General features: G+C 39.9%; 1 protein-coding gene and 1 long non-coding RNA gene across 2 annotated transcripts; one reads left to right on the top strand and one right to left on the bottom strand.

The window, feature by feature from the left end:
• Positions 1-1,379: 1,379 nt before the first annotated feature.
• On the top strand, positions 1,380-2,418 carry LOC124267981. Its single transcript, XR_006896169.1, has 3 exons — positions 1,380-1,766; positions 1,948-2,221; positions 2,355-2,418. It is a non-coding gene; the product is annotated as an uncharacterized LOC124267981 (long non-coding RNA).
• A 1,854-nt stretch (positions 2,419-4,272) lies between these two features.
• LOC124267982 (universal stress protein A-like protein) lies at positions 4,273-11,765 on the bottom strand. The gene is made up of 4 exons (XM_046702987.1): positions 11,759-11,765; positions 10,536-10,616; positions 6,356-6,462; positions 4,273-4,695 (listed from the first exon to the last, which is right to left on the bottom strand). Exons 1-4 carry the CDS (start codon positions 11,763-11,765, stop codon positions 4,480-4,482), a joined length of 411 nt encoding a protein of 136 aa, XP_046558943.1. The 3' UTR covers positions 4,273-4,479.
• Between the last annotated feature and the right edge of the window lie 2,291 nt (positions 11,766-14,056).

Consider the following 14,056-nt stretch of genomic DNA (forward strand, 5'->3'; position numbering starts at 1 on the left):
AAGTAAGATGTTGATAAAATGTTTCATTGAACAGTTAACCGAGATTTTCCTGCAAGTAAACAGTTGATTTGATCTCCACCAATCTATGACGTAAGGATAAGTGAGATATGCATCATTTTTTAGCCGAAATATATTATTCTTAATGCAAATGGGTGGGTGAGACAAGGGCTAAATAACAAAGTAAATATCAACAAAACAAAAACAGGCAAGTAAGAACTTTACCCAACTATTTAATTTTTGATATTTCAATTTTGTTGTATAATTAAGTACATGAGATTCTCGCAGTGGAAACAATAGTTTGCACAAATAAAAGGATTCCTTGGAAACACCAGCAATGCCTTCTACTGAGCAGAGTGATGTTTGTATGAAGTACATGTAAACAGAATATACAGGCCATGCCAGAGAGACATCTTGGTATTTGACAACCTGTAGACACACAAAATATTGTCCTAAATTGTGGTTTAGATTCAGAGCAGCATAGCTCATGCTGCCAGACAAAATATGTTGTAATCTAATTCTAAACAAAATATAAAATAAGAAAACTAACAAATGTCATTTTCACTGTCTAGACAAAACCATATATTCATGAGAAAATGAAGGCTACCTGTACAGAAACACAACAGGCTCACCTATTAGAAAGACAAACAAATTTATAAATAAATGAAACCATTTGGTAAGTAAGGTACGTCTTAAACCACAGCATGGAGCTGAAAATGGGCAAATCTTGGGCTCAAACCTGCACTCACAGGATTCTGGTCTGTAAAAGGGACTCCATGATACAAATGAAAGTCTACAAACATGTGTTTCCATCACACAGACCACAGACCATCTGTAGGTGTGACAAACATGTGTCTACATCACACAGATCGCAGACCATCTGTAGGTGTGACAAACATGTGTCTACATCACACAGATCACAGACCATCTGTAGGTGTGATAAACGTGTCTACATCACACAGACCACAGACCATCTGTAGGTGTGACAAACATGTGTCTACATCACAGAGATCACAGACCATCTGTAGGTGTGACAAACGTGTCTACATCACACAGACCACAGACCATCTGTAGGTGTGACAAACATGTGTCTACATCACACAGACCACAGACAATCTATAGGTGCGACAAACACGTGTCTACATCACACAGATCACATACAATCTGTAGGTGTGACAAACATGTGTCTACATCACACAGACCACAGACAATCTGTAAGTGTGACAAACATGTGCCTACATCACACAGATTACAGACCATCTGTAGGTGTGACAAACATGTGCCTACATCACACAGACCACAGACCATCTGTAGGTGTGACAAACATGTGTCTACATCACACAGACCACAGACCATCTGTAGGTGTGACAAACATGTGTCTACATCACACAGATCACAGACCATCTGTAGGTGTGACAAACATGTGTCTACCTCACACAGACCATCTGTAGGTGTGACAAACACGTGTCTACCTCACACAGACTATCTGTAAGTGTGACAAACATGTGTCTACATCACACAGATCACAGGCAATCTGTAGATGTGACAAACATGTGTCTACATCACACAGATCACAGACCATCTGCAGGTGTGACAAACATGTGTCTACATCACACAGATCACAGACCATATGTAGGTGTAACAAATGTGTCTACATCACAGACCATCTGTAGGCGTGACAAACATGTGTCTACATCACACAGATCACAGACCATCTGTAGGTGTAACAAACATGTGTCTACATTACACAGATCACAGACCATATGTAGGTGTAACAAATGTGTCTACATCACAGACCATCTGTAGGCGTGACAAACATGTGTCTACATCACACAGATCACAGACCATCTGTAGGTGTAACAAACATGTGCCTACATCACACAGACCACAGACCATCTGTAGGTGTGAAAAACATGTGTCTACATCACACAGACCACAGACCATCTGTAGGTGTGACAAACATGTGTCTACATCACACAGATCACAGACCATCTGTAGGTGTGACAAACATGTGTCTACCTCACACAGACCATCTGTAGGTGTGACAAACACGTGTCTACCTCACACAGACTATCTGTAAGTGTGACAAACATGTGTCTACATCACACAGATCACAGGCAATCTGTAGATGTGACAAACATGTGTCTACATCACACAGATCACAGACCATCTGCAGGTGTGACAAACATGTGTCTACATCACACAGATCACAGACCATATGTAGGTGTAACAAATGTGTCTACATCACAGACCATCTGTAGGCGTGACAAACATGTGTCTACATCACACAGATCACAGACCATCTGTAGGTGTGACAAACATGTGTCTACATTACACAGATCACAGACCATCTGTAGGTGTAACAAACATGTGTCTACATCACACAGATCACAGACCATCTGTAGGTGTGACAAACATGTGTCTACATCACACAGACCATCTGTAGGTGTGACAAACATGTGTCTACATCACACAGACCATCTGTAGGTGTGACAAACATGTGTCTACATCACACAGACCATCTGTAGGCGTGACAAACATGTGTCTACATCACACAGATCACAGACAATCTTTAGGTGTGACAAACATGTGTCTACATCACACAGATCACAGACCATCTGTAGGTGTGACAAACATGTGTCTACATCACACAGACCATCTGTAGGTGTGACAAACATGTGTCTACATCACACAGACCATCTGTAGGCGTGACAAACATGTGTCTACATCACACAGATCACAGACAATCTGTAGGTGTGACAAACACGTGTCTACCTCACACAGACTATCTGTAAGTGTGACAAACATGTGTCTACATCACACAGATCACAGGCAATCTGTAGATGTGACAAACATGTGTCTACATCACACAGATCACAGGCAATCTGTAGATGTGACAAACATGTGTCTACATCACACAGATCACAGACCATCTGCAGGTGTGACAAACATGTGTCTACATCACACAGATCACAGACCATATGTAGGTGTAACAAATGTGTCTACATCACAGACCATCTGTAGGCGTGACAAACATGTGTCTACATCACACAGATCACAGACCATCTGTAGGTGTGACAAACATGTGTCTACATTACACAGATCACAGACCATATGTAGGTGTAACAAATGTGTCTACATCACAGACCATCTGTAGGCGTGACAAACATGTGTCTACATCACACAGATCACAGACCATCTGTAGGTGTAACAAACATGTGTCTACATCACACAGATCACAGACCATCTGTAGGTGTGACAAACATGTGTCTACATCACACAGACCATCTGTAGGTGTGACAAACATGTGTCTACATCACACAGACCATCTGTAGGTGTGACAAACATGTGTCTACATCACACAGACCATCTGTAGGTGTGACAAACATGTGTCTACATCACACAGACCACAGACCATCTGTAGGTGTAACAAACATGTGTCTACATCACACAGATCACAGACCATCTGTAGGTGTGACAAACATGTGTCTACATCACACAGACCATCTGTAGGTGTGACAAACATGTGTCTACATCACACAGACCATCTGTAGGTGTGACAAACATGTGTCTACATCACACAGACCATCTGTAGGCGTGACAAACATGTGTCTACATCACACAGATCACAGACAATCTTTAGGTGTGACAAACATGTGTCTACATCACACAGATCACAGACCATCTGTAGGTGTGACAAACATGTGTCTACATCACACAGACTATCTGTAAGTGTGACAAACATGTGTCTACATCACACAGATCACTGACTATCTGTAGGTGTGACAAACATGTGTCTACATCACACAGATCACAGACCATCTGTAGGTGTGACATACATGTGTCTACATCACACAGATCACAGACCATCTGTAGGTGTGAATGTCTTCTCAGAAAGGAGGAGTGAGTGATAAAGTTTAGTTTCACTTCGCTTTTAGCAATATTCCAGTAATATCACGGCCAGGGACACCAGGAATGGGCTTCACACATTGTTCACATGTGGCGAATGGAACCCAGGTCTTAAGTGTGATGAGCGAACACATTAACCACTAGGCTACCCCACCGTCTCACGGATAAAGAGATTGGTCTGTATCATGAATGATGTAATGTGAGGACAGACTGCTTGCTTATAAATTTGGTGCTACAACTTTTTCTGTTTGTAGATAATAATGTAATGAATAAATATGTTTTGAAAAAGAATGATTTAAATGTTGTGCTTAAAATGTGGATGAAGGCAGACTTTGTCTTGTCGAGATATGGCTGAAATATTGCTGATTCAACATAGAACTCATTTTATACATCACATATTTATATCACACAACTAATGGGTATGGTCAAGTGCCTATTTCTTGCTGCAAATATCATCCGGTCCTAAGTAGCGTCTGGGACCAGTTTTTGGATTGACTCTCCTCATATAGTTATTCCGCATTCAGTTGGGAAACACAAGAACTTGTATACTTGTCCATGTAAGGTATTGTTGACCTATTTCGTGTGTTCATTCACTGGTTTATGTCGGCACACAAGCACCGGGACTGGGGAGTGATGTAGACAGTAGTCACTGACGCTGCCCAGAAATGTCCTCCTCATCTTGCCCATGCCCCGAGTTCCGACAACAATCATTGCAGCATTCTCTCCCTTGGCAGCCTCGATGATCGCCTCCCCAACCTTGCCTGTCATCTGCTTCACCTTGCCGCCCACCTGTTAAGGAGAAACAACCACATCGCAATCCACCAAACATCACACCTTGTCCGAGACAGGTATGACATCCCAATCTCTTGATGTCATGTGTGAAGCAAATGGAATCTGAATTGTACTGAGAAAACAGTATGTTAAACGTTAGTTGCTCATTGATGACATCTTGGTTCAACTTTGTGGTAGGACAGAGACATCCACATGAACACCGGTTATGTTCAACCTTTTATAGATTTATGAACAGAAAGACTACATTGCAGGACATACACGTATTGGTACCAGTGACCAAAACAGAAAGAATACATTGCAGGACATACACGTATTGGTACCATTGACCAGAACAGAAAGAATACATTGCAGGACATCTATATATTGGTACCAGTAACCAGAACAGAAAGACTACATTGCAGGACATACATGTATTGATACCAGAGCCCAGAACAGAAAGACTACATTGCAGGACATACATGTATTGATACCAGAGCCCAGAACAGAAAGACTACATTGCAGGACATCTATATATTGGTACCAGTAACCAGAACAGAAAGACTACATTGCAGGGCATACATGTATTGGTACCAGTAACCAGAACAGAAAGACTACATTGCAGGACATACATGTATTGATACCGGTGACCAGAACAGAAAGACTACATTGCAGGACATCTATATATTGGTACCAGTAACCAGAACAGAAAGACTACATTGCAGGACATATAAGTATTGGTACCAGTGACCAGAACAGAAAGAATACATTGCAGGACATACATGTATTGATACCAGTGACCAGAACAGAAAGACTACATTGCAGGACATACATGTATTGATACCAGTGACCAGAACAGAAAGACTACATTGCAGGACATACATGTATTGATACCAGTGACCAGAAGGGAAAGACTACATTGCAGGACATACATACATTGATACTAGTGTCCCGAACGGAAAGACCACATTACAGGACATACATGTATGATACCAGTAACCAGAACAGAAAGACTACATTGCAGGACATACATGTATTGATACCAGTGACCAGAACAGAAAGACTACATTGGAGGACATACATGTATTGATACCAGTGACCAGAACAGAAAGACTACATTGGAGGACATACATGTATTGATACCAGTGACCAGAAGAGAAAGACTACATTGCAGGACATACATGTATTGATACCAGTGACCAGAACAGAAAGACTACATTGCAGGACATACATGTATTGATACCAGTGACCAGAACAGGAAGACTACATTGCAGGACATACATGTATTGATACCAGTGACCAGGACGGAAAGACTACATTGCAGGACACACATGTATTGATACCAGTGACCAGAACAGAAAGACTACATTGCAGGACATACATGTATTGATACCAGTGACCAGAACAGAAAGACTACATTGCAGGACACACATGTATTGATACCAGTGACCAGAACAGAAAGACTACATTGCAGGACATACATGTATTGATACCAGTGTCCCAAACAGAAAGACTACATTGCAGGACACACATGTATTGATACCAGTGACCAGAACAGAAAGAGTACATTGCAGGACATACATGTATTGATACCAGTGACCAGAACAGAAAGACTACATTGCAAGACATACATGTATTGATACCAGTGTCCCAAACAGAAAGACCACTTTGCTGGACATACATGGATTTTCTTCATCTTTTCACTGTATTTGTCAACCAGGTGTTTGACCTTGACCTCTTCCTCTTTGATGAGTTCTGCCACGACTACCGGGTCTGTCAGCAAGGCTGCTATTGAAACAGAAGCACATGGAGAAAATTAATTGTCCACAGTTTCTTCAAAAAGATATGTTGGCCAAGGTTTCACACACACAAACATCATAATCCCAGGTGTAAAATATGTTGTCAAATGGTTTTAGTCATAGTTGGAAGTACATGCAATAATAACTTGTCCCATGGTATAACACAAAAGTGTAAGTAGAACCAATATTTTACACAAAGACAGGATATAATCCAAGATTGTATACACATTTTACAAAAATTATATTTTTTAAGTGGAAAGTGATTCTCAAAACAATGAAAACAAGAAGACAAAGTCATCAATATCCCCGTAAAATAGCCAACTTTGACATGGCTAAACAAAATGTATAAGGAAATTGCAACAGGTGAGGCCATAGGTCAGTGATAGTCAGCTTGGGTTACTTTAAAGTTTAGTTTTTTTCCATTCTTGTGAAAGTTTATAAGATGTGTATAACCACCAAAAGGCACATCTAAGGATCCTGCCTGGCATGCAGATCAAGTTTGGTAAAGCTAGCATGCAGAGTTTAGGAGATTTTCTCCAGACAAAGTGACTTCTTCATAGAGTCACAGTTCAAGTCACGTTTCCATGGAAACCACATAAAAAAGAAATTCACACACTGGTAAAACCCCAAAAGCCACATCTATGAATCATGGTGAACATGTGTACCAAGTTTGATAAATCTAGCATGTATAGTTTGGAAGATCTGCTCCAGACAAGATGACATCCTATTAGTCACATCCTAAGTCAAGACTCCATGGAAACAGAATAAAAAAAAGTTCATATTTGGGTGTAACTGCCAAAAGGTACATCTAGGGATCATGAGTGACATGTGTACCAAGTTTGGTTAAGCTATCACGAATAGTTTAGGAGATATGTTCCGGACAAAACGTGATGGTCGCACGGACGGACGGAACTCATTTCTATATCACCTTCATTGTTGCGAGGGATAATAGCATAATTCCTCTTTATGGGAAGTGCGAGCACCCTCATGTGCGTGTATGTGTGTATTTCTGTGCAAGTGCTTGTGTGTTATCTAGACACAGTCACAGATACAGTTAACTTTTTGGATCATTGAGTTGTGTATTCACTTGTGTTCAACTCAAGTGTCTATCCTAATTGTCCTTCAAGTAACCAAATAAACTGTACCCACCTCACTCAAACTCTATTGGGTACTTTGCCATTTTCCATTAATTGTAAAAATATAATAAAGTTTAAGTGTTGGTTTATGTGTCTGTTATTACATTTGATCTGTTGTATGAGAAATGAGAAATGATAAGAGAGACAGCAAGTGACCAAGTTCAGGTGCGGAAGTAGAGCCTCTCAATATACTGCACTTAAATTATATAGTTTTGTTTGTATGAATGTAAGATAAAATTTATTGAGTATTTACAAAACTTCAAGTGTACTTGTACACAATAGACTTTATAGGAATATTTGCGCATATATGCAGCTTATCTGTACCTCTGCAAGGTCTACCAGCTCCAAGCTCACCAGGCTAGCCCTACGAACTTCTTCAGCCCATTCTTAACACACTGGCTACAATCAAAGTTTAGAATTCTTAGGGCTTCTTACTTCCAGTGCTAGGTCACCAACAAGTACCATTCTCTAAAAGGCTTGGGGTTGACAGGAACAGAGTTTATGTACGGGTGCTAACTGACATTTCAGTCAGGACAATGATGGAATCACCTTCATTCACCATCAGTATTAGGGCAGACAAAAGAACTCACAATCATGGTACCAATCCACGTGTATGAACTTCTTCTAGGATGATATCCCCACTGACATGCATACACAGATGCAATATAGACAAATATATATACACAGATGCAATACAGACAGATATATACACACATACACAGATGCAATATAGACACATACACACATACAGAGATGCAACACAGACACATATACACACATAAACAGATGCAATACAGACAGATATATACACACATACACAGATGCAATATAGACACATACACACATACAGAGATGCAATATAGACAGATATACACACATACACAGATGCAATACAGACAGATAAATACACACACAGATGCAATATAGACAGATATACACACATACACAGATGCAATACAGACAGATATACACACATACATATATACATACATACATACATACATACATACATACATACATACATACATACATACATACAAACATACAAACATACATACATACATACATACATACATACATACATACATACATACATACATACATATTAACATTTGTATAGCGCCGATATCGATCTCAGCTCAGCTGCTCAAGGGCGCTTTGTTTTTCCCTCGTTCACTGGATGTCAATCTCAACGGCACATCGTATTGTCAATCTCAACTCCCTGGGGATCATACAACTCTTGCAGCCACTAGGCGCACCGAGTTATTGTGGCATTCCCATCCTTACGAGGTACCCATTCACAGCTGGGTGGACTGGGACACATAGTCACAGTACTTTGTCCAAGTTCACTGCACGTTGCTGTACCTGCAACTGGGAGTTTGCACGTATTCATGTGGCCACCATCTGGTCATATACCAACGGATTCGTGGCTTCTTTTAAGTGCACAGGGTTGTGTACTGTACACTAGGGGTTGTGACAACACTGAAAGAGTCTGCACACAAAGTTGACTCCAATACACAGACACAGATGCAATATAGAAAGATATACACACATACACAGATGCAATATAGACAGATATACACACATACAGAGATGCAATATAGACAGATATACACAAGTATAGAGATGCAGGATAGACATGCACACAGAGAGATGCAATATAGACAGATATACACACATACAGAGATGCAGTATAGACAGATATACGCACATACAGAGATGCAGGATAGACATGCACACAGAGAGATGCAATATAGACAGACATACACACACACAGAGATTCAATATAGACAGATATACACACATACAGAGATTCAATATAGACAGATATACACACAGAGATGCAGGATAGACACATACACCCATGGAGATGCAATGTAGACAGCTATACACACATACAGAGATGCAATATAAACACATGTACACAGAGAGAGGCAAAATAGACAGATATACACACACACACAGATGCAATATAGAAACATACACACAGAGAGATGATATATAGACAGATATACACACATACAAAGGTGGACAGATGGAATATATACCGATACACAGATTCAATATACAAATACAAAAGGTGCAGTACAGATATACATATATCTACACATACACAGATGCAATATAGAGAGATATACACACATACACAGATGCAATATAGACAGATATCTACACACACAGATGCAATATAGACAGATATACACACATACACAGATGCAATATAGACAGATATATACACATACACAGATGCAACAGACAGATATATACACACAGATGCAATATAGACAGATATACACACATACAGAGGTGGACAGATGGAATATATACAGATACACAGATTCAATATACAAATACAAAAGGTGCAGTACACACAGATGCATATGGATGTAATATACACAAATATAATCAAGGCAGCGAGGCAGTTACATCCGCAGTTACACCAGCTTTATCAGAGCATTACAGCAACATTACAACAATGTTACATCAGCAGTTACAGCAATATTACAACAACAGTTACAGTAGCAGTTACAGCAACATTACAACAGTGTACATCAGCAGTTACAGCAGCAGTTACAGCAACATTACAACAATGTTACAGTAGCAGTTACAGCAACATTACAACAATGTGACAGCAGCAGTTACAGCAACATTACAACAATGTTACAGTAGCAGTCACAGCAACATTACAACAATGTTATATCAGCAGTTACAGCAACATTACAACAATGTGACAGCAGCAGTTACAGCAACATTACAACAATGTTACAGCCGCAGCTACACCCCAGTGGTACTCACGGGCCCGAGTCAGGTGAGTGTACTCTGGTACATGCACCAGTATGATGTGGTCAGAGCCTCGGTGGGCGTGGTCCATATAGACTGTAACAGAGTGGACATCGTTAGACCCTGCCCAGTGACAGCTACTTACGTGCATGGATGAGAGATGCGTACTCTGAGCAGTGGACTAGTGTGATGTTGTCGCCGGGACGATGCACTTGCTGCACATAGACTGAAATGTACAAGATACAGGGTGCTTAGAGACTCACATCCTGTCACTCAGAACAATAGCTCAGAATCAGCCGAGGCTCTTACCTTATGAATTTTTTTGAGAGGCATTTTAGAAGTTGTGAAGATGAAGGAAAACTGATTTCTATGGATAGTCAACTTCTTTATTGCAATGAGTGCGACGTTTCGGTGTAGGTACTAACACCGTTATCAAGCAAGTGATACAACAACTGAGGCAAGGAGAATATATATATAGCTGTATAGTAAGTATATACAATTAACAAGGTTGATGTACATTGGGTATTTGATAAGTGATTACAGCATAGGAGGTTGATGTACAGAGTGATTGGTTGTGAATCTACACCGAAACGTCGCACTCATTGCAATAAAGAAGTTGACTATCCATAGAAATCAGTTTTCCTTTACCTTATGAATTTAGTTAGTTAGTTTCGGGGCGGTGGGGTAGCCGTTAATCAGTTAGTGACATAACATGTCTCCCCCTATTGATATAAGAGCAAGGGTGGGGAAGAAGTAGCCTAGCTAGGACAGAAACTCCCCATTTTGATATAAGAGCAAGGGTGGGGAAGAAGTAGCCTAGCTAGGCCAGAAACTCCCCCTTTTGATATAACAGCAAGTGTGGGGGAAGAAGTAGCCCAGCTAGGCCAGAATCTTTTTATTGCTCTTTATTGATATTGCTGTAATATTGCTAAAAGCGGCGTAAAACCGTTCTCATTCACTCAGTCTACTTTCACTCGAAGTGAGTTATAGAGATTGACTATGACTTAATTTCCCTTATTGGTTGATATCCCTCAGTTTTAGATGACAAGAAACCCTTGACTCTCCCTGGATACCTCAACCTTAGATGCATCCCCAGTACAAGGGTCAGGTCAACGTGAGAAGGGAACCAGACACGTGATAAATCTTTATGTCTTTAGTGAAACATGAGGAAGTCTCAATTCTTCCTGCATGCTTATAAAAATGGCGCTACAGATATAAACATTTTCCATCTCACATCTCCAGATAGGAAACAGTTTGCCTGATGAACACACACGTAGGAGTGTATACCAGACTCACTCACTCCCCCCTCAGAGTACATATACCAGATTGGGGCGGAAACAGGTATTTGTCAGCTAGCATACAGGTTACACTCCATCAAACCAGAATCTGTATTTTAACCAGCACTTTTTGTTGGGAGTCTTCAGTGCAGACTGAATTATCTGACGGCTATAATTGGGTGATTTTGTGTTAGATTTTTGTGCTTTTTCAACGTGTACACATCCATCCAGTAATTAAAACTGACCATAGTTTTAAATGTTTAGTGCTGTCTTATTTTACATATACTGAACTTATACTGAATGTGATCACAGGACAGTTTCAAGCGGTTGACATTTTGTGCAGAACTGGGGTTGGTCTGTGCTTCATATACTCGGAAAAGGAGCTGGCTGAGGCGGTCATATTGTATGTTTTTATTGCTTCATTAAAAGCTGTTGATAGTTTTGTTAATTAAAGAAAAACTACAACATTACTATAGAAGTCAATGGGAATTAATTCGGTTTTGTATAGCCCAATGTGAGACACCCTTGAGTGAGTCAGCCTGGTTCCCTGGGTCTGTTGCGCCTGCGCTAACGCTTCGACGCTGACCCAGGCAACTACTGCCGAATGGCAGCCTTCACTGCAGGGAGACGCGCTATACATTTACTATAGAAAAATCCGAGATCAGGTTGTTAGAATTTTTTCATAGCTTTTTCATCGATACTATGGCAAGATATAAGTCACCAGAACAACGGCCATTGTTACTTTCAGTGTACGAACACGTTATTTAAGCAGTTTCGAAACAGGAAAATGGTTGTTACATGGCCGATATGTAAACAATGACACACACCCTATTTTCATCACCGACATGTGCTTTGATATATCGTGTCAGCTTGCTATTGCCACAAAATCGTACACATAAAACATGGATCTGAACGACCACATTGATTGAATATAGTTAGCATCTATATTTTAGCAAATGTGATGACGTGTAATTCGATGAAGTGGCCCCCATTTCTCCTGTTTTGTGTGTTGGAAATTAACTGAACGCCCAGTAATAGTAACTAGAAAATGGTCGTTACCACATTATATAATTAATAATTATTATTCCTAATACATTTGAAAGACATAAATGATTTAACAATGTTTTTTTAACAATGTATGTGCTTTCAAAAATGGTATAATATTAGAAGAATATGGCCTATTTATTATTTGTATTCATTTGGCATATATCATTTCAATATAACATCCATATCTGTTCTTCCATTTTGCATTGGGCTGATCATGGTGATGCAATAGACATTGATCTTAAAAAGTTTAAAGGTCACATGCAACCAAAAAATCAAACATAATTAAAACACAATTATCACTTATTCATGACATATAATATACATTGCTGATTATGAAAATACATATAAACCAAATTATAAGCGCACAATCGCAAATCAAAAGTGCAATATTGTGCACTTGGGTCTACTTCCCAAGAAACGAAGCAGCCGGGATACCGAACCCAGTCAGAGCGGGTGGGTGTGCACTCAAGTGTAACGGCTGGTTCATTTGCAGATGCCCCCACGGCTCATTGTGTGTGTATATATAGAGATGTTGGGTTTTGTAAATACATGCTCATTTTTTGTGTATAATATTTTACAATCAATAGACATCATAACATGTCATGTGTTCAAGTATCACACCTGCCTGTCTGTGTAATTACATAATGTGACAGAGACCGAACTCAGGCCATAAATCAATGCGTTTTGTTTATGGTGTATAGCCTGATTGGTGTTAAGTTCAAATTGCATGTGGTCAGTGATCGCAGTTGTGTATTGAATATTGTCATTAGCAGACAGGCAGGCAGACACACGGGTGTCAATAAAACAAGACATAACATATAAAAAGCTTGCACATGTGAGATATCAACAAAACATTAGAAAAATAGCTCACACCAAAGCCTTCACGGAGTATTCACCGGACAACCCGCTTCCAAGTTGCGCGAACCTATTTCACTGCGTACGTGCTATGAGCGCAGCCCAGCTGTTGGAACCACTTGAATTCCCCCCAAACGCTGGGGGAAAATTAGTGAAGTGTTGAATTTGCATTTTTGATGATTTGTTTCGGTAAGTCCATACCAAAAGGTATCAGAATCTGCAAAGTTGTGTTTTACGTTGCATGTGGTCTTTAACAATAGTCATAGTATGGCATCATCTGTGTGATTCTACTGAGAAGTCGATTACACATCGGACCATTATATATAACATTGAAAGTACCCCATTCCCCAACCCATACATAGCTACAGTTTTGTATATAATAGGAAAAGGGCACATTATGAAATATTCATAACTGTGTGTGTTTAGGCTTGTTTTGAAAGAGCCGACTCATAAAAAGGAAAGTGCGCATTGTCTAAAACACACTGAT

The sequence above is a fragment of the Haliotis rubra genome, unplaced genomic scaffold (assembly GCF_003918875.1).
Source record: "Haliotis rubra isolate DU_JTF1 unplaced genomic scaffold, ASM391887v1 Scf1351, whole genome shotgun sequence".
Lineage (NCBI taxonomy): Eukaryota > Metazoa > Mollusca > Gastropoda > Lepetellida > Haliotidae > Haliotis > Haliotis rubra.

Excerpts from the sequence above, each read along its gene's own strand:
- LOC124267982 (XM_046702987.1), bottom strand. Across the intron at positions 6,463-10,535 it reads CGCATCTCTCATCCATGCAC|CAGCCTTGCTGACAGACCCG; the intron begins GTAAGTAGCTGT and ends CTGTTTCAATAG. Across the intron at positions 4,696-6,355 it reads AAAAGATGAAGAAAATCCAT|GTGGGCGGCAAGGTGAAGCA; the intron begins GTATGTCCAGCA and ends TCTCCTTAACAG.